We start from the raw sequence: 21,436 nt of genomic DNA, 5'->3' as shown, positions 1-21,436 counted from the left end.
CAGAGTGTGGTTGACCTCTGCTCACTACCCAAGAACATATATGTGAACACGGATGAGGGATATGGGGTTTTTTTCTTGTTAGGTAAAAATAGTTCATGTAACTGGCTGTTCATAAAATCAGTGTGTGCAGAATTGGGGAGTTCTACTGTACCGTGATATACAACATACAACTTGCCTGCTTCATTGGGATGTTGTAAGGGTTCAATTCTTATAAAAATGCTTGACCTTACATTTATGGAGTTGAAGAAGAGAAGGGAATACTAGACCACCTGGTGCAATCTCCTATATATCACAGGACATAAAATTTCCACCTACTTTTCATTTGTTTAGAGCCCTATAAATTGAACAGATATTTCAGAAAGGCATGCAGTCTTGATTTAAAAACTTCAAGACATGGCAAATCAACCACTTCCTTTGGAAATTTGTTTTAATGGTTAATCACCCTCTCTGTTAAAAATCTGTGCTCAATTTTAATTTGTCTGGCTTCAGCTTCCAGTTATTGGTTCTTGGTAAGCCTTTCTCTGCTAGATTTAAAACCCAACACCCAATTTAGTACCCAGTATTTTCTCCACATAAAGATACTTATGCACTGTGATCAAGTCACCTCTCAATCTTCTTTTTGATGAAGTAAACAGACTGAATTCTGTAAGTCTCGCATTAAGGCATTTTTCCAGCCCTTGAATAAACTTTGTGTCTCTTTTGGGATTTTTCAACATACTTTTAAAAATGTGGACACCAGAACTGGTCACAGTAGTCCAGTATCAGTCTAATAAATCCTGTATATACAGGGAAGATCCTTTTCAGTGTCAGTGCTTTCCAGAATCCAGCACCCCATTCTATAGGTAGGGTCTGCATTCCTTCTTTCTAGATGTATAACTTTGCATTTGGCGGTATCAAAACACATTTTGTTTGAATTGGCCCAGCTGACCAAGGGATCCAGATTACTCTGTATGGCTGTCCTATCTGTCCTTATCATTATTTACTACTTTGCCAATCTTTATGTCATCTGAAAATTTTATCAGCAGCAATATATTTACTTCCAGATAATTGATAAAAATGTTGAAAAATGTTGGGATTAGTACCAATCCCCACAGAACCCTACTAGAAACTCTCCCATTCACCAATAGTCTCTGTCCATAGTACTGAGATCACTTGCCAGTGCAACTAGGGCTGTCCTTGCTAAATGAAGACCTGAAACAGACTGGAAGGTGTCTAGAATGTTGGTGGTAGTGATGAGCTGCTAAAAGTTTGCTCGCCACCAACCTAAATTAATTTACCACAGGAGGGAGAAAGATTAGTGACTGAAGAGTAGTTGACATGCTTGGTGGAATTAAATGATTGTTTCTTGACCATGAGACAGATTGATGCATGTTATCGAGATGATGGAAATAAACCTTCCTTGAGGGAACAACTATCAACAGTGGCTCCAAGTATTCTCCTCTGGCTTTTACTAGCAATGAAAACCACAAGTCCACATCATATGCTTCCTTCTGTGCTTCCAGCACCTCTGTTAGAAACACTGGCTTAAATTCTGTTTAGAAAGGGGAATTGTTTTTCACCTTTCATCTCCAACTGGGTTGATAGTGCTGGAGAGACGATCTCTGATACACTTGATTCTTTTAGCATTCTTACAGTATCTAGCATTTAAAAGTGGAACTCTACAGTTGTCTAGACTGGTTAGATGGCTCCCTAACTGACCCAGTACTGAAGGCTGATATTTTGTGGAAGTCCTGGTGGAAAAGGAACATGACTCTTTACTCTCCTGTTCTGCAATGGCATGGATATCATACAAACCCTTTATGATGCAACTGAATGGACTCAGATTTAGAACTTCATTATAGCACCCTCTTCTGCTTTGTGTAGATTTGCATTGTATTGAATAACTAGCTGGGTGAGCTGCATCAATACAGTTCTACAAATTCACAAATCTAAACAAAATATTTTAATCTAACAATACCAAAAAAGTTACCATAAACCAGCTATAAATGCCCCAATAATTAAATTCACAACTACAAAAAGATATCATTCAACTGCACAATAAGTAAAAATTAACAAACCACCAATAACATAGCAGCAAGACATACCTCCTCTCCACTTTGCCCAAACACCCTACACTCTCAAACCTCCCCAGAAGCCCTAACAGAAATTTACACACCTCCATATACTTGGCACATGAAGGTAAATTCCTCCTCTCCTAAACAATAAAGAAAATTTCCAGTAGGACTAGAGGAAAGTGCACGTGACAACAACTGCACAGAGACAAGAGATAAAAATAAATATTTGGAGTTCTTAGTTTCAAAATTAATTTAGTTTAATTTTATAAAATTGTGAGATGACATACCTGTTATGCTGCATCCTATCTAACCCTTTATTGCACATCCATCACCACAGTATATCCCAGGCACGGCCAAACTGTGGCTTGTGAGCCACATATGGCTCTTTTACTGTTGAGGTATGGCTCACAGAGTCCCCCATGTACTCCCCCCCACATTCTCGCCTACAAGACTGGGCAGGGGAGAGCTCAGGGCTTCTGCCCTGCAACAGGGTGGTAGGACTAGGGGCTTCTGCCCTGCATTGGGGTGGTAAGACTAGGGGCTTTAGCCCAGCGGGGTGTGTGTGTGTGGGGGGGAGGGGTTAGGGAATCAGGGCTGAAGCCCCCACACTCTGAGATGACCTACATTCTAAGTCGTCTCCTTAGAAGATGGGAGGCAGTCTGGAGTTTAATTTTGAAAGCTGAAAGTTTAGAACCAGTTAGGGTAGGAATTCACTGAGCAAGTCACTTCTGAGGGCCTCTTTATTTGGTGCAAATGTTGAGTACTTCTGCAGGTTTGTTGCCTTTAGTTACTAGGAGAAAAAAGTCTGGAAAATAACTGGGAATGATATTGTTTCATTTTATTATTTTATCAAGAGCCCACTTGAAGTTCTAGGCACTTCACTATATTACGTTAACATTTACAAATAATTTTTCTATATTACAGAAGATATTTCCATTATTTTTTAGGTTGCATCTTCACCAGCCTTCTTCTTCACATTTCCCATTATTCCACTTTCACAGATGAAATTCCACTATTAGCAGTACTAATGTAGACTAGCTGACAGCAATGTAACTACCATATTATCTAACCCTGCCCAGAACAGGTCTAGATGACATGGTGGTTAAATTATTAGTGGCCTGCCTACACTAGTGCTCCCACAAGCGGAGTTGTAATATATTAGAGCAATGATGGGAAGTCTGAAGAAATTTGCTAGTGAAGGGAAGCCCTTAGTGTTAACAAGTATATTTTGTCTTAAGAAAGAAGATGTATTTCTGTTTTAAATCTTTATTTTTTAATTATTCCTATGGTACACATTTAATTTTTCCTGTGAAATCAAACAAGTGAAATGTGCATAATAATTCTGGTTAAATCTTAGCTTGCTCTATTATTTAACTGACAATTTGCTTAACATATCATGCTGCCTAAACAAGTGACAATACTGAGTATCCCAAACAGTGAATGTTTTTTATACTGAAGAAAAAAGGAAGAGAGATAAGAAACTGCTTTCCTTTCAGGGGAAAGCGAAGGGGAAAAAACACATTCAATGGTAGCAAGAAGACTGGGAGATGCTACACATCATGGGTGTTTTATATCTAGAGTTTAATATCAGATTTCTTTTTATATATAGATAATAGTATAACTTCCATATCTTGACATTATGACTCGGTATCCCTAGACTTTCATGGTTACTACTGAAGCATGCTAGAAGGATAAAATCCCCTTGAATGTTTAATGTGTTCCTCTTTTGAGCCGCAAAGAGCATTAATCCTCCTCCTCTCATCTACCAACAGCTGCACTGTTTTTCCTACTTGCTAGGGATAACAGGATAGCACTGTACGATTGAGCGAACATAAACACTGCTAGTTGTTTTTTGGCAATATAAACTATATAAACTTTATAGCAGCTGATCTCCATCCAGCAAATATTTAGGCATCTGATGCCTGTGAGACATAGCAATCCCATACTCTGTCAACATATGTACTAAAAGAGTTAAATTTAAGAAGTAATGAGCATAATAAATTTCTGAGCCTTTCCAAAATTTGACCGCAACCAGTTCAACGAGCCATGTTGTATGTGTTTTGCTGGAAACAGAGTGTTTGAGACAGAGAGGGGAAAAAAATTTAATGAGAGATCGATAACCATGGTTAGATTCAGACACAGTTCAGGAATGCATTGTTCAACATTCTCTATGATGCTCCGCCAGTGCATCTCAATCCTGGCCTTGCTTCAGTCATCCAACTACTTCATATAGTTTCAGCTAGGACTTCAGTTTCAACAAATATCAGACAACATTAGTGGGGGAAACAGAAAGGCCAACTACCTATAAAAATCTACAAAAAAATCTGGAATGTCAGAATATTTTTTAGATTCATCCTGATACCCTATAGTCAGGTCTTTTTTTGCAAGCACAATTGAAGGATGCAACCAACTGACAAACTGATGCAATATTTTGTCCCCAAGTAATCCCTTATCAAAAAATGAAAGGCCAAAAGCCATACAATGTAATGTTCACTGACATTTTAACAACCATTTTGACACCTTAACTGGGTCTCCAGGGACCTCTACAGAATTTTTTTTAAAAACTGTAAAAATTGTAACCATATCTCCATATATTATTCATGTGAACTGAGAATTAGTATTACTGAAAAAAGACAACACGATGATGAGCTATTCTGAGTGGTGAGAGGACATTTTCCAAGCCATTTGAAAAGCTCGTTTTTAAAAGAAAAGTGTCATCATTCTGAGATAACACTACAAATATTAAAGACTTTGACGCAGGCCATTACTTCCAATTGAAGTAATGCCTCCTGGTTCTGAGACCCTTTGGAAACATATAACTATATCATTTATTTGATGTAAGCATTCTATATAATTTCTGTAAGAAAATAAAATAAAATTTAGTATGCATTTCATTTCCAGCTGAGTCTTTAAGAGTACACAGTATTCAAAGCTCTTAAAATATAGCTACAATTTTCCCCATCAAATTGATAAATGAACAGATGTAATATAAAGAACGTAATACCAGGTGATAAAATGGAATGATTCCTCTCCATATTAAAAATCAAAAGGAAAAAATCTTTTCTGCAGTATTTTGGTCAATGAGACTGATGGATGTAGGTAATGAAAATATGAGTACTGAGTGTTCCAGATATTGTACAACTGAGGGATTTCTAAGGTAGATATCATCATGATATCAACACCACAGTAAAGGCATGCACACTAGGATTTTCCCCAAATTCCACCAGAGCCCAGGCAACTGTGGCAAGTCATGTACCAGTTCACTTGTCTAATATACTAGCACACACTGGCAAAGTAAGATTTGCAAGAAGAGCGCAATGGGAAGGCTGATTCCCTCTGACTGCATCCTTTAGAACTCCACAGGAGAGTCTTCTGCTCATCTAGAGATAGAGCTCCCTTGGTGCTTGCTCTCCAGTGCTATTTGTCATCCATGATTTTTAACTCTCAAAACGTAAGCAGGCAAGTGGCTATGTTGAGAGCTGACCTTAGGAAAGCAGAGAGGAAATAAACCATCAAGTTCTCCCTGCCTGAGCTGGAGAAGTTTCAAACTGAACAAGCACTGAGCTGATTGTATACCAGAATTACTTTACACTAACTTGAAGAAAGGAATGCATAGGAAACAGCAGCTTTGAGAATTTTAAAAGAACTCTATAAAGTTGTATATTGCATGAACTGATTGATGATGTCTGACATAATGTCTTCTAAGTTCCATTTTATTAGTTTACCATCTTCTTTCCATTAGAGGAAACAGTTTGTTTAGTACTGGAAACATGCTCAGCCTTGTACAATACACAAAAATAAGAACTGTTCGTGCCCCTAAAAGCTTAGACTGAAAGAATGGGAAACCCAGAGGAGGAATAATTTAGAGTATCCCACATCTCTTGTCTTCTAATAATTGAAATAAACCAAGTGAGGTTTTTTGAAAGATCTGACTGAGAAAAGAGTGGTGACTTTGTGAATCAGTAAAAGCAGCGAAGAGTCCTGTGGCATCTATAGACTAACAGACATTTTGGAGCATGAGCTTTCGTGGGCGAATACCCACTTCGTCAGATGCATGCAGGTGCCACAGAACTCTTTGCTGCTTTTACAGATCCAGACTAACACTGTTACCCCTCTGATACTTTGTGAATTAGGAGGACTTTCCACACAAAGGACTAGAATGGAAAAAATAGAGATAGGAGTGGAAAAACAGAATGAATAGGGTACCGAGTCTGGCATCAGCAGCTTTCGATAACTGTAGACAATGGACATGATTCTTGGTTACAGCAAGGCCCTTTACATGCTCTGGCAGTTTAAAGGGGCCTTAAAGTGAGTATATCATCATCTTTAAGGCCCCTTTACACTGCCTGGGTGGTGTAAAGTGGCCACGGTGTCCCATTGTGTCCCATCATATTGTAAGAATGACAATTAAAATATTCTATTGAGGGAAAAATAATTCTACTTTTTTAACCACTTTTCATATAGAAATATACTTTAATGTGAACAGTGCTCTCAGCCCAAGGAAAGAGGGGGAGGAAAGGTGAGAAGAGGAAGAAAAGTGCTTCACATAGCTTAACAGTGACCCAACAAGCAGTTGTGGAGCAGCTTGGAAGGCCTCCAAAAGCAAAGGCAGCCCCCTTTCCTGTCCTTCTTGGCCAGATGGGAGATGCACATACTGCTAGGTCTCAAGCAGCGCTGAGCCTGGGAATAAATGTGATGTGTGTTCATTTTTTTTTTTAAATTAAAACTGTTACAAAACAATAACCTCAGTCAGCACTGGTGAAAAGTGTGTACCTGGTTATAGTCACATATATGACCCCTCAAAAGAAACAGCCTCAAAACAAACATAGGAAAAAGAACATATTAAGAAAATGGAAGGCTTCTCAGGATCTGACTGAAGTGGCTTATAAATGTTCATCCTCAAATACTTAAATTGTAAAGTCACTATTTTTAAACATTCCATAATTTATTAGGATTTAATATATTGTTTTCCCAACTATTAGACACATTTAATGCTAGAAACATATGAACAAAGACATGTTACCGGACACATTTAAAATTAAAAGACTGAAAAAAACATCAAGTGCACAGTAAGGAATAATCCCTCTCTTGTAGGAAGATGTGCTAAGTCACCTAATAAGTCTTTCCTCTGAATATACCTTAAAAAAAAAAAAAAACATACTCCATACAATAGATACACTAATGCAAATACAATTTTTTAAAACAGAAAGTCAGCATTTCAGAAACTCTATTGACATAATTTGATACCCTCAATTCCTATTTTATTTCAAACAAAACAAGACATTACAGGGTACCACATGGCTACTCTCAAGAGTTAAGATCCACCCCTTCAATAGTGCTGACTCTCTGAATTAGATGTCCAGAATATTCCTACTATGTTATGTTATGTAAGTGCTAATTATGTGCTTGGTGCTGCAAATGGCACAAGTTAAAAAAAAAAAAGTAGTCCGTGTTCTGAGGAGCTTACAATTTTAAGAGACCAAGCCTGCGAACAGTTACCAGGCACATCTTTACTTCTGGACATAGCTCCACTGAAGTCTTGTGTTTCATCCAATTTAGTTTTAAAATATGCCAAGAGTGTCTTCCACCACTTTCTTTGGAAGACTACTTCACAGCCAAATTCCTTAGTGATCTCTCCCTGTGAGGAAAATTAGCTGATGGGCCTATGCACAAAAGTTTTCAGGATCAGGCCCTAAGAACAGACACAAATATTACTCACTAGGAAGTTCAGAGGACAGTGCTGTATAACTTGTTGGCTAAAATGTGCTGTGTTCTCTTTTAGCAGCTGACCCTCATGCAGTGATCAAGGATACTAAAGTTAAAACATAATGGAACTTCTCCTTTAGCTCATGCAGTAGAAGCCTGTGCTTTTGGCGCTGAAGATCTCAGGTTCAATCTCCACTGATGACTCTTTCTGACAGCCAGAAAAATATCTGTCTACAAGAAAAGTTTTAAACACATTCTACCTGTATCAGGTAACTGTATACTATAAAAAAGACCCTTGAAAATCAGAAGACCTGCAGGACTGGCAGTAAAGAGAGCACTGGAGGAAGGAAATGACACAGAAAGACTGAAGAGAACTATTAAAGAACGTATGCATCTCTTTCTACTTTCTCACAAATCAGTTAAAAGGTAACAGTACTTTAAAATGGAACAGGCTGTTGACATAAGACATTGACTTATTCAAGTTTTAATAACGATACATTTCTGTTGAACTAGTTAAAAGTGGGTGCTGCCAAAAGAGGTGCTGTGACAGCAGGCCTATTCTCATAACATAGCATGTGGTCATGGACTGCAAGGGAAATTCTCTTAGGAGTTATGACTGCCAGTCAGGGGAATTGAAATAATAAATTATAAACTTCACTAGTGTAGGGAACACTGAATAGTACTAATATGTATTTTTCACGCTTTATGCTATTGTTTAATATTAGTTAAAACATCTGCTTAGTGAAATAATGCTTAATGAATTACCAGTTGTAAATACAAACTTGGAAGCAATTTGCAACTCTTGTATAGTTTCCTTCCAGAATCAGAAGAATTTGAAGGCCTGGGTAGAGTGTGTGTGTGTGGAGGGGGTTGGTGAGTGAGAGAGAGAGACTGACTCTCTCTCTTCATGCTTTTTAACCTTTCTGTAATTGATAAGGAAACAAAGTGTTTCCTTTCCTCCCTTAACCTTTCTGGATTTTCTCTCTGCTGCCACTTCCTAATAATCTAAAGAATAAATAATTACTAAGATTAGAATTAAACATGATAATAGTTCTTAAATGTTCATCTCCAAATATAATGTAACAGGATATTTATTTATGCAGATGTCAACTTACCTGATGAAGGTCATTACCCAACACATATTCCTGAAAGTAACCTGGTGCAGCAGATGATGCTCTAATGGCTTGCCATAATTTATACTGACAACCTCCAATGTAGTGAGACTTGACACCTGGAAGGTGGTTGTAGTTTCTAAACACAAATGCTTTCAGTGGTGTTCCTCTGTTTACAATGGTGCTTACTGCAGCTACCTAGTAGATTAGAAAAATAAAGATAATTTCTGATACCGACACACTATATCTCCCACAGCTACAAGATTTAAACATTAGCTTTGTATATCATGCTGTGGGTACAAGTACACCTGACAATACAACTGTTAAAGTAAAACAGGAAAATAAAATTCACATGACTAGCTTGAACAAAAATGAACCCCTTGTAATTTACAACCGTGGTAAACCAATTTTTTTTTTATTAGGTATAGTCAAGAAATTTTCTTCTTTGTTTCTACCCTATGTCATGCTCTGTCGCCCTTCTGGTTGTGAAATATGGACACTGCTCCCTGTGGAGCTCACCAACACTTCTCCCACGTCAACCAGAGTCACAGCTGCAGAGTTGAGATACCTCCTCCCCAAGATTCTGCTCGCCCGTAAATGCCAGAGAAACTTAAACTCTGAGATAAAGTCAGCATCCTGTATTAATTTTATCTTTAAAAAGAAGACAACAGAACTTAATGGAAAGAAAGCACGGAGGGAAAAGTTTTGTTTCTTTTTGAATTGGAGGTGGTAGTAGAAAGAACATATAGACTTTTAATTCCCTATTCCTCTTCCAAACAGGCATCATGAGTTACCAGCACCCTATGCTACAATAGTCAAGAGAAAACAGGTCTCCATATTAAGTTTGTAAATCAGTGAAATCTCTTTTCTTGAACTTGTTATTTTCAGTGAGAAATAATGAGATTATCACCATTTAATATTCTGTTTTTCACAAGCTCTATCAACTAACATTTTATAGAGAATAGTCACATGCCTGAAATAAAATGATGGGTTTTTTTTAGTAAGTTATAGGCAAAGGCAAATGTTGGAGAAAAAATACTGTTTAAAGACAAATCTCTATGTCTAACCAGTGTTTTATTCTTTTTAACTTATGTGGATGTTATTTCCAGCTTCTAGGAGCTAGTATAAAATATTTATTTCTAATCAACACAAAGAACTACATTAAAAGGTGGTCAAGGCTGCAAAGAGGAGCACTCAAAAAGTCAGAAAATAGCACTATCCGAGTCAAAATGATGTGCAACACGTACCTAATGTTACAAACCTCAACACAAGTAACTTTAGATTCTCCAGTCTAGCACAGAGGCTCATATCTTAATAATTCATGTATAAAGTGCACTTTTGTATTACACTTGTGGCAAGCTTCCTTATCTCAGGAAAACAAAAGAGTTCAAAAACATTCACTATATTTCAACAAAAAATTAATCAAATTATAATATAACTAAAATAACTAAGATCATAAGTAGTATGAAATTCTCCTACATTTTATAGCTCTGGAATTTTCCATAAAGATACTGAAATATCATGAACAAAAGAATTGTGCATGTTATTCCAAGTGGGAGAGAGAAAGTAGTCCTTCCCAGAAAGAAAGGTCAGGAAGCAACGATCAGCATGTTTTAGAGACATGCTTACCCATAATTATAATCACTATTTACTAAATGCTTACTATATGATGGCAAGAATTTGCAAGATCTTTAACTGATGATGCATAGCTCATGGCTGGCACTGTCTAAAACAATGCCGCGTGGCAAATTAGTGGGTGGGTGATACTATTTGCTTACTAGTTTACAAAGTAGTCTTTGTTTCTGTGAAAGTATTACTCATCAGCACTTGAAGCTGAAGTTATGATATTAGTGTATCTCTCAGTTGCACAATTACAAGTAAATCACTGTATTCACAGAAAATATGGCTTTACCAGGAAAAAAACAATATGTGTAAAACTTCTATATGTCAGTGATTAAGCTACAAATGATGAAGTACAATTTTCTGTTCACTCCAAAAGGGTTGTCTTCTGCTTCCACTGAAGCCAATGGCAAAACTTCCATTGACTTCAATGGGAATATGATCACACTGAAAAACGTATACTGTCTTTGGTTTTTTAACACCTACACATTTTTCACTTCAGGATATAATCCTAATCTGCGAAGTACTAAATGCTTCCTGCAAGGCACTAAGCATCCAACTCTTACTGAATTCAATAGGAGTTGAGAGCAACCTTGTGAGAATCTGAACCTTTACCATTTAATAGTAAAATATTGAATATAGTACTATAATGACACTAAGACACCTGTTAATTACCAAATTGTTCTTAACCATGTGCTATTTTATTTCTTCTCCTTCCTAACAACAAAAACAAAATACCCTCTCCTTTCTCATTTTTCTCTCTTGTGCTGTGCTAGATATAACCCCTCCAATTAAATTGCCTGTAGCATATGTAGCTTCATATGCTACAGGCAAAGAGATCACTCACTACCTACTAAAGGGACAAGACGAAACCTGGTGATGCAGATCAAATGGGGAGAGACTACTAGCTCTCTCATACCACCCACAGGACGAAAGTTAACAGCCAACATCAGAGGACTGCAAGGAAACACTGAAAGGATTCTAGGACAAAATAGCAAATCTCTGTAGAATCCAAGACGTGACATAAAAGCGAGATGTACGTATTAGTAGTCAGTTCACAAACATCATCTCATGGGAATTAATGTATCTAAAATCAGGACACTTATCAGCTAAGAAGTAAAAGACTACTGCAGCAGGGTTGGCAAATATTTAAGATATCTTGTGGAATTTTAATTTTTAAATGGGGATTGTTTTTATAGATACTTTTCAGAGTATAGGTTACAAAAAATCATGCAATTTGTACAAATAACATTCATCAAGTGGCGGCACTGTCACCCAAAGCTATATGTTCCTAATAAATTTTTTTCAGTACAATATTAGTTTTTGAAAATCTTCACTCACCTTAGGACATCTGGGATTTCTTGCAGTTTCAATCATGAGATCCGATCCCATTCTATCTCTATATAATAGGTAAAAAAATGAAAACACATCACTAGTTTTGGCAGCATCAGAACAATATATTAGTCAACACCAAAGAGACAAGTAGGGAGAGGAAATGTTTTATTAGACTAACTTCTGTTCATGAAAGAGAAGTTTTTGAGCTTACACCGAGCTCTTCTTCAGGTCTGGGAAACTTACTCAGTGTGTCACAGCTAAACACAAGATGGAACAGATTGTGTAGCATAGATAGTTAAAACATATTTCAAGGGACCATTCAAGGTGAAGTGGCCTGTTATTATCTCTCCCACCTTGTCTCGCTAATATCTTGGGATCGACACGGCTTCCCCACCACTGCATAGTCAAAACTAGTCACTTATGCCTACTTTTACTTCTGGTATTTTCTATTTAAAATACACAGGTTGAAATCCTGGCTACATTGAAGTATAGGGGAGTTTTGCCATTGACTTCAATAGACCCCAGATTTCACCCACTGTAACTTCTCAGAGATTGGAAATGATGAATTCAGTATTCAAATGATTTGAAAAGAATGACTGAGGCCTCAGTACAGCAAAGTATTTAAGCATGTACTTAATTTTAAATCAACAGGAAAGGTAATTAAAGTTAGGAACATGCTAGAGTGGCTTTGATTGTTTGGGACTTGAAAAGGAAATTCTTAAATGTAGTGGTTTTACTTTAATGAAAGTCATTCTTGCTGAGGTGTAGACCATTATCAAACAAGAAATAAAAACATCTGTCTTGAAATTAAAAACCTCATCACTATTACAAGTTTTTTAGAATATAAAGCATGCAGCAAGAAAACAGAAGTTAAAATATCTATTCTTTATTCTGCATAGATTCTTTACAACTCTCCCAACTGCTAAGGAGAAACCATGTGAATCATCCAAAGCTGAATTCAACATCACATCAACTTTAGGGTTAGTGCTGCAGCATCTGAGTTAGAAGATGACCTCATTACATGATCCAAGACTGGTTTGGGTAGAAAGCATTGAAGCAGAACTGTGCAAAGGGCTTTGTAACAGAAGTATACCTCTGATCTTTCGTCTCAGCTAACAAAATTCATTTACACCTTAAAATAGATGTTCTTGTGGGACAGCTTGAAAAATCTACAAGTTATGGACAGTAGGCTCTTGTACAAGCCAAATTTCCTCAGCTTCTGCGGAATACAGGTTTTCATTTACATAAAAAAATTCTAGCCCTCCTGATAATCAAAACAACCTTCTGAACACAGCCCAAGTTTAAACCACTGGGGTGCCGTCTTCCTAAGTCTGCAAAGACAGTTCCAGTGCTGCCACAGTCACTAGTTAAGGTGGTTCTGTGACCTAGCAAACGCTGGTGCCAACTGGCAGAGAGCACAGGGAGTGCATAGGGATTTACAGGGATCCTCTGGGTCAGATATACATATAATAGTTCATCAAAGGGCGGCATGCAAGGTCTGTACTGAGAGCTGGTATCCCACTGGTTGTTATAATCATTGAGAAACATATGTATTGATAATATTTAAGGAGTTACATATCTATACCAAAAATTATGTTCTTAAGGTCTTGACATTAAAGCAGGTCACCGGGAAGTGACATACGCAGACATGATCCTTTCATACAAGAGCTAGCAGACACTTATCTCCCTATCTGGCCATTTGGGTATTGTGTATTGCATGCCTATTTGCATGAAAGAATACAAGATGAAAAAAACACCATGGGGAGTGTTCCTGTTGATAAATAAAAGACACAAGATGGGACTTGTATATTTTGGGAACAAAGAAGCACTGGAGACCTTCACCTAGGAGGGAAGCTGAAAGCATTTGTATCTCATGAAGAGATGGATCACAGCCAAACCTGGCTCTAAAGTGCTGCAATGATTTTGGGGGAGCATTACTCTACTATACATGACGGTATTTCAGTCTAGGCTCTAGAATGAATGTTATACTTTTATTTTATATTTAAGCACTTGTTTTCAATACTTGTACTTGCTACTACTTGAATCTCTTTAAATACTTGATTTCATTATAAACATATGCAAGTGCTGTGTGTTTACTGGGGCACTGATCTAAGACGAAACTTGTAAGCTGGGATGTTCTATTTTTTCAAAGCAGCAGATCTCAACACCTTGAGTGTCCAGTGGACCAGGAACTGGACATTCCAGGAAAATGCTCAAGGGCTGGACTGTACCAATTGCTAATCTTTAGAGAGACTGCAATGCTTAGAGGGGAGTGCTTGTGTTGCCCATGGACAGTAGAGCTGGGGAGTTGACTGTTTATTTGGGGTTGGCATTCATTGATTTGTTTATGGAGACTAGATTGTGCGGATTGAAGAAGAGGACCAGTGGAAGACCAAGTAAAAGGTGTGTATGGCTTGGGTGAGACTCGGGATAGGGAACTGCCTTTGGGAAGCGTGACTTGGACCACTGGTGTATTTCACCCCGAAAAGTAGGCTTAGCCTTTGGGGTAGTAGACGTTGGGTAATTTTTCAAGACCAACTTGTTAAGATAAGTTCCTGTCTGCATCCTAAAAGACTTGCCCATACCGGTATTGCCCTGGCCTCTTCCTTTGTCAGTCAGTGTTAAAGGCATTCTGAACTATATGCATTTCCTCACCTTTTGGGGGCGAAGCCAGACTTTCAGGCACCTGCTCCCCTACTTGGTGTAAACTTTGCTTGTACCAATCAGAAACGAACACACACAGTTTTTGGGCCCCGTCCCCTATGACACTTCTATGATGTCATAGTGGGTATTTTAGGCTGGTCTGCCATGTGCAGGCAGAAGAGGAGAAAGAAAAACAAATCCTGTGTACCTTGTACACACCCGTAACCGAGCCTGATCACCTCAAAGCCTCTCTCAGCTCACGTGTTTTAAGCAGAGTTTCTACGTTTGCCGGTCGTTATGAGTTGGTTTGTATTCGTAAGTATTGGTTATTACTAAATGCTGCATCCATGTTTATAAATATTGTTTACTGCATCTTTGTTTATAAATATTGTTTAATAGTAAATACTTTAGCCATTGTATGTTTTAAGTTCCATTAACCCTATTAGCTAATCATACTCTGCTCCCCTACCCCTTGTAACTATCCCCAATAAAACTTTTAATTAATTAATTTTAGTTGTGTGCGTGCCTGCAGTTTGCATTGTGACCCAGACCCTCCTTGCATCCCTTACCTATACAGTCTATTGCCATACAGCCTGGTAAATAACAGCTCTGCATTTTTCTTTCACCCCTAAAAGTATGTGGCAATCTACATGGCGTCACGAACAGGATGCACGGAGGTTGGGCCATGCCCGTGGCACGCTGCAGATCGCGCAGATAATGAAACTGAACAGTTCCAACACTTGCAATTTCACCTTCTTACTAGCCAAAATTCGACTAATCCAAAAATAGAATGGATCTGTTCTCTTGGCTCAGACAAAACTCTAAAAGGTTATACTGTACCATTAACCCTGGCAGATATGGGATGCCTCCTTCGGTGCCACCCGAGCTTTAGTTGTCAGCCAGCCGATTGTTCCCTGCAGCCTCAGTGCACAGAGACTGTGGAAAACCTCGGTGCTGCAGATCCCTCTCAACTTTGGAGAGAATGTAGCCGCATTGTTAGAAAATCTGGAGGCACCGTTTCCAAATTAATTCCCTCACCTCGGGTAATACCTGCTGATCCGGCACATAAATTATTATGCCAAATGATAAAAGAATTAAATTTAATTAAGAAAACCAAAAAATTGCGACCCGATGAATATAAATCTGAGGATGTTTCCACCATCCTGTTTAGCATGATATGCAAGGCCCTCGATCTGTGTTCTGTCCTCCATGGAGGCACAATATTTGCAGCTAAACAGGCAGCCCCAGGCTCTCCTAAAGGTAATAATGCGAAGACAGAAAAGGTAGAGCCCATCACTACCCCCCGCCCCAAGTCCCTCTCGGAAAATTTTGCCACTCCCATATGAAGCTCCTAAAACTCCTCTGTTTCCAGCTCTGCCACCATTCCCGAAATACAGCGGCAACTAAGCGATGCAAGTAATCAGTGGGCATGTACTCTTGATTTAAAAGATATGTTTTACCAAATCCCACTCCAGAACACACAAGGAATCTTAAACTTTGCTTTTAAGTGAGTCCAATATAAATGGAAAGTTTGCCCACAGGGATTCTGTAATTCTCCTGCACTTGCATCGTCCCATCTCAATATCACATTACAAATGGTAAAACCCCTACAGGATGTGGATGTGCTAACCTATGTAGATGACATTGTCATTTGTGGGCCCAATCCACAAGCAGTTCAAAGTACCACCCAAATGATAATTGATGCATTAGAAGCTGATGTGTGGCAAATTAACAAAACAAAGAGCCACCTGCAGGCCAGCCAGCAATTCTCATTCTTGGGACTCCAGTTCACTCCCACCACTCACACCCAAGCCCCAGCCAGTGTATTAGACCCTTGGACAGAAGCCCCTCCACAAAATAAATGAGAGCTTCAGCAGCTATTAGGTCTCCTTAATTATCACCGCCAATATATCCCGGCACAGCTAATTTTTAACCTAGAAATCCTACAAAGCTCTCTCTCTTCTAAACGCTCCCGAGAAGTATGGAACGCCTCAGCACAACAAAGCTTAGAGAAACTAGCTGGCTGGTTCGCCTCTAACCTCCACTTTGCCTGTTTTAATTCCCAAGAACCCCTCAACATCAATTTGTTTATTACAAAACACCATGTAGGGTTCACTGTACTGCAACATGGTAATGCTATTTACAATTGGGCCCATCGCCTGTCTGGACCCCAGTACAACTATGGTCTAGTGGAAAAAATGCTACTGGCTGCGTCCAGTGCACGTCACTGGTCCCAACTTCCTATCCCAGGTACCCTGTCTGGACCATGTGTTCATTTAATCTCATGGCTTACAAGTACCCCTCCACCCGAGTTTCATGGCACTACTCGCACCTGGCAGCTCCTATGTTTCTAGGTTGAGGTAGCTTGGCAGGCATGGACCCTAACTCCCAGCGATAACATCTTAGCCCCCCCCCCCTTCACCAACTGTTATGCATTGAAGTAAAATATGATCCCTGGGTTGTGTCTGACGGGGGCACCTCACCATCCCCTAGGGCAGAAGTTCTTTGTTCCATATGTAATCACTTTAATGTGCAGTTGCTGCCCCCCTCCTGCTCCGCACAAGAATGCGAGGTGCAGGGCATTCTTTTAGCTGCCCAACATGTTGCTAATGACCACTCTGCTAACAAGCAAGTTGTTTTAGGTATCGATTCTCAATTTTGTTTAGACATTTTAATTGAGCAAGCCTCTCCCTCAGCTTTTGTTAAATTGTGGACTCAGGCAGAGAAATGTTACTGTTGCACCAGCATCCTCTACAAATTTGTTAGCATTATTTATAACAACTCTGGATATTCTTAACATTCACGTAAGCGTCCAATTAATTTTTGAATCTTGCTAAGCATATGACCTCAACAACATCCCATGGCAATGAGCTCCACAGTCTAATTTTCATCCAATGGTACAAGTCATTGTCTGTTAGTAGTTTTGAATTAGACCATTTTAAATTTTCATTGTGTATCCTCTTGTTTTTGGGTTACTTTCTCTATACTATTCATAATTTTATATACTTTTGTCATGCCCCCTCTCATTTGTCTCCCTTCAAAAGGGAACAATCCCAATCTTTTCAGTCTTTCTTCCTTTAAGAGTTTTTCCATGACATAAATAATAGGTGATCCTCTAACTCTTCTATCATTTCTGAAATGAGGTGACTTGTACTGCATTCAGTTTCGTCACTAAGGCTGCATTATTGCTTCACATAATGGAATCATAATATTTTGTGTATTATCCAATCTATTTCCTATGCATCCAAACATCCCGTTTGTTTGTGGGCACAGGTCATCTTCACTGAGTTGTCCACAATGACACCAGGTCCCTTTCCTGAGGTAATAAATTTAATTAGAAACCTGTAAGGTGTAGGGGGAGTTACATTTTTCCTTGCAAAATGCTTTACTTTGCATTTATCAAAACTCAATTTCATTTGTCAGAGTATGGGATGTGGCCCACAATGGTAAATAGGTTGAGAACCACAGTTATATACAAATCAACTTCCCTAAACGTATTAGCATTTTGGCTAGTTTGTCAAAACCTCACTGCTGCTCCTCCCAAATAATTCTTCTGCATATAGTAGACACTATTCAAGCACAAAACAAAAAACACATTCAAACTCAATTCAATACAAAATCCAACAATATGGAACAAAACTATACCCCTATTTTTTCTTGCAGATTTAACTCAGTATGGCATTATGTAAATTGATTTACATAAAAAAAAGTGAGGACGCTTTTGCTTTCAGCAGGAAGAAAATGGAAATGAATAGTAAAAGTAACTACATGTCATAAATGTAATTATCTTAATGATGCTAAGATAGGAAGACATCAAATTAAATGAAAAGCAAAGTAGGTGGCTCAATTAAAATTAAAACACAAAGAAATATGCATAAGATTAATATGGAAGAAAATTCTCTACATTACTTATAGCAAAAAGTTACTGTTCACCAAAATTACTTGTAATTTCCCAAGTAGGCTTTATACCACGTGCCCCACAATTGTAGGTAAAACATCAGCTTTACTATTTTTATTAGAATTGTTCTGTCAAAAAGTGTGTTTATTAATATATACTAGAGCAAATTTTGTATTAGATACCCTATGGTTTCAAGCAAGGAAGACAACCGTAATTTATATGTGTATTTTAAACAGAACAGGTTAGCACAAAGAAGGCATGTAAAGTTAAACTGCCTTGTATATTCTGCAATGACTGGAAGTGAGCTTAATCTAATTTCCTTACTGAAGCATCTACAGAAATGCCATCCAATCTGAATAATATTTTTTTAGTACAGACACTCCCCGGGTTATGCAAGACCCGACTTATGCAAATTCACACTTACGGAAAAAGTTCCATAAACCAGAAATATGATTTTCGAGTTGCAGAAATGTTTGCATAACGTACGGGTATACGTTTCTGACTTACGCAAAATTTGAGTTATGCAAGGCTTTCTGGAATGGAACGATTGCATAAGTCAGGAGGCATCTGTATATATTTTAAGGCTCAGCTGCTGCAGGATGACCTGTGTGGAACCCCACTGAATGCAATGGAACACTCTGTGGGCATAGAGTCTGCCCTGAGCCTTCCCAAATCTCATTGTAGGATCAGGTCTACAGTTAACAAATTAACGTTCATGGATTTTAATTTTCAGTTTAATTTGTAGACAAAATGCATAACATGAAGATGACAGTAATTGCCTTGCCACCATCCACATCACAAAAAGCGTACGGGACTAGAGTACTTAATCAATATACTGCCTTCCTCCTGTGTTCTTTGTAGCCACAGTAAATTTTCATTTTCATACAAGTGTGTGTATAGTATTTCAAGACAAGTTGGTTTTGGCTTTCACCAAACCAAGGGGGCAGGAAAGAAAGAAAGAAAGGAATTTTACTGGGGAAAAAAACCAAAGGTTTTTTGAAAAGCAAAATAAAACATGCTAACCGCTGCAAAAGCACACACATTGTCCAAAATGAAATGCTCACAATTCTGCAAATACAATGTATGAACACAACAATCATTTCCTCAGTCTACTAACTGGTTAGGCTTCACTGTTCTGTATCCTCCCTTAGAGCTAAATGAACTTTCACTGATTTATTCACTGGACAGGGGCTGGAAAAAGTAGTTTTCAAATTGCGGGTCGTGAGACAGTAGTGCGTCGCGGCGGCTCTGGTCAGCACCACCGACCGGGGGTTAAAAGTGTCGCTGGCAGTGCTGCCCAGCTAAGGAAGGCTAGTCTCCACCTGTTTTGACACTGAGCTGCTCCACGGAAGCAGCCAGCAGCAGATCCGGCTCCTATGGGGGTTGTGCCCCCATCTCGATCACCGGCTCTGCACTCCCATTGGCTGGGAACTGGCCAATGGGAGCTGCGGGGATAGTGCCTGCAGGGGAGAGCCGCGCAGAGCTGCTTGCACGCCTCCGCCTAGGAGCTGGATCTGCTGCTGGCTGCAGCGCGGTCTGCAGTGTCAGGACGGGCAGGAAGCCTGCCTTAGCACCACCGCTGTGCCGCTGACCAGAACCACCCAAGGTAAGCCGGTGTCCCAATACCCTGGCCCAGCCCTGAGTCCCCCTCAAACCCATCATCTCCAGCCCCACCCCAGAGGCTGCACCCCTAGCCCAGACCCCCTCCCACACCGCACCCCCTGCCCTAGCCCTGAGCCCCACCAAAATGGAGCCTCCTCCCATCCCAAACCCCTCGTCCACAGCACCATCCCAGAGCCTGCACCCCCGCCCCAGAGCCCTCACCCCATCCTGCACCCCAACCCTCTGCCCCAGCCCTGAGCCCCTCCCACACCCCAAACCTCATCCCAGCTCCGATGGGTCGCAGGCATCAATTTTCTTCAACTGGGTCACCAGAAAAAAAGTTTGAAAACCACTGCTCTAGTCTATTATGAAATTTGATCAAACAAATCAGAATGTGCTATAAACATGTTCAATTGATGCTGAGATGGACGAACAGAAGAGCAATTATTTTAAACATTTAGAACAGTTACATTAGAATATTAGGTCTTGTGGGATTTTACTTCCACAACTTTCCACCATTTTGATGTAATAAAATTCAACAACCTACAAACACAGATTTTGGATACAAATCCGACTCTTCGATCTTAAATTTCAACCCCTTCCTCCTTGTCTGGGCTCACTATATGACATTTGCATTAATAACCAGTTGTACTGACATCTCTGAATAGTGTTTTGGTTTTGTATTTCAGGAGTTTCAAATATTTGTTAATTAGATTAGGCCAATATTGTTGGCAATCTAATCTGTTAAAAGTCCTTCCAAGGCCTCTTATAACTGCTTTTGTTAAATGTAATAGCTCCCTATATTGTAACTCATATACAATGTATGTTTTGTTTTGATCAAAATGTCCTCCTTGAGCTCAGTAAAAGTTTCATATTTTTTAGGGCAAACAGATGCAAACATGGAGACAATTTTCCTGAGAAGATTCTGTTGAGCATAATTGGGAAGCTGAAACTCAATCATTCTTTTTCAACCCTCTAACACTGAAGGTGGATGTGGAAGAATTTTTGAAATTCAAAAGTGTGCACTGGACTGTGTTAGATGCTACTTCTTTATAAATGGGGTTTAAATAGGATTGGACAAATATATCAGATAACTGCACAAGAGAAAGTTCTAGTCTTTTTCTTTTTTGTTGTCTGACCAAATGACAAAGATTTTTTAGTCCCACTCCTTTCTCTGAATTCTTGGATAGCATCTTCAGACACCTGGACACAATAGTTCTGTGATTTTCCTTTCAGAAAGGGAAACTATAACTAAATAGGAATGCATTTTTCCTGAATAGGTGCTTGTCACCATTATCGGATCATTCTTCATATTCAACCAACCATTTTACATTGGACTTTTGTTTCGTTTTTTAATACTGTGTTTCTTCATTTGCAGACCTACTAGTGGACCTGAGAGTTTAAAGCTGTCTGGAGGAGAATATCCAAAACAAAGAGCTCTAATTATTTATTTTATCATACACTGC

At 38.9% G+C, this 21,436-nt stretch overlaps 2 protein-coding genes across 2 annotated transcripts in view; both read right to left on the bottom strand.

Moving 5' to 3' along the window:
* LOC127042868 (uncharacterized) overlaps positions 1–21,436 on the bottom strand; it is a 972,530-nt gene that overhangs the window by 163,184 nt on the left and 787,910 nt on the right. The gene's annotated exons all lie outside the window — the stretch shown is intronic.
* The window catches only part of PNPLA8 (patatin like phospholipase domain containing 8), a 76,353-nt gene that overhangs the window by 22,333 nt on the left and 32,584 nt on the right, over positions 1–21,436 (bottom strand). Inside the window, exons 7-8 of the mRNA XM_050936413.1 lie at positions 11,834–11,891; positions 8,876–9,070 (exon numbers count right to left, since the gene is read on the bottom strand). Of these exons, the coding sequence (XP_050792370.1) occupies positions 8,876–9,070; positions 11,834–11,891 (253 nt within the window). The remainder of the gene's footprint in view (positions 1–8,875; positions 9,071–11,833; positions 11,892–21,436) is intronic.

Source organism: Gopherus flavomarginatus, chromosome 1 (genome assembly GCF_025201925.1).
Source record: "Gopherus flavomarginatus isolate rGopFla2 chromosome 1, rGopFla2.mat.asm, whole genome shotgun sequence".
Lineage (NCBI taxonomy): Eukaryota > Metazoa > Chordata > Testudines > Testudinidae > Gopherus > Gopherus flavomarginatus.
This window is presented reverse-complemented; position numbering and strand designations above follow the sequence as displayed.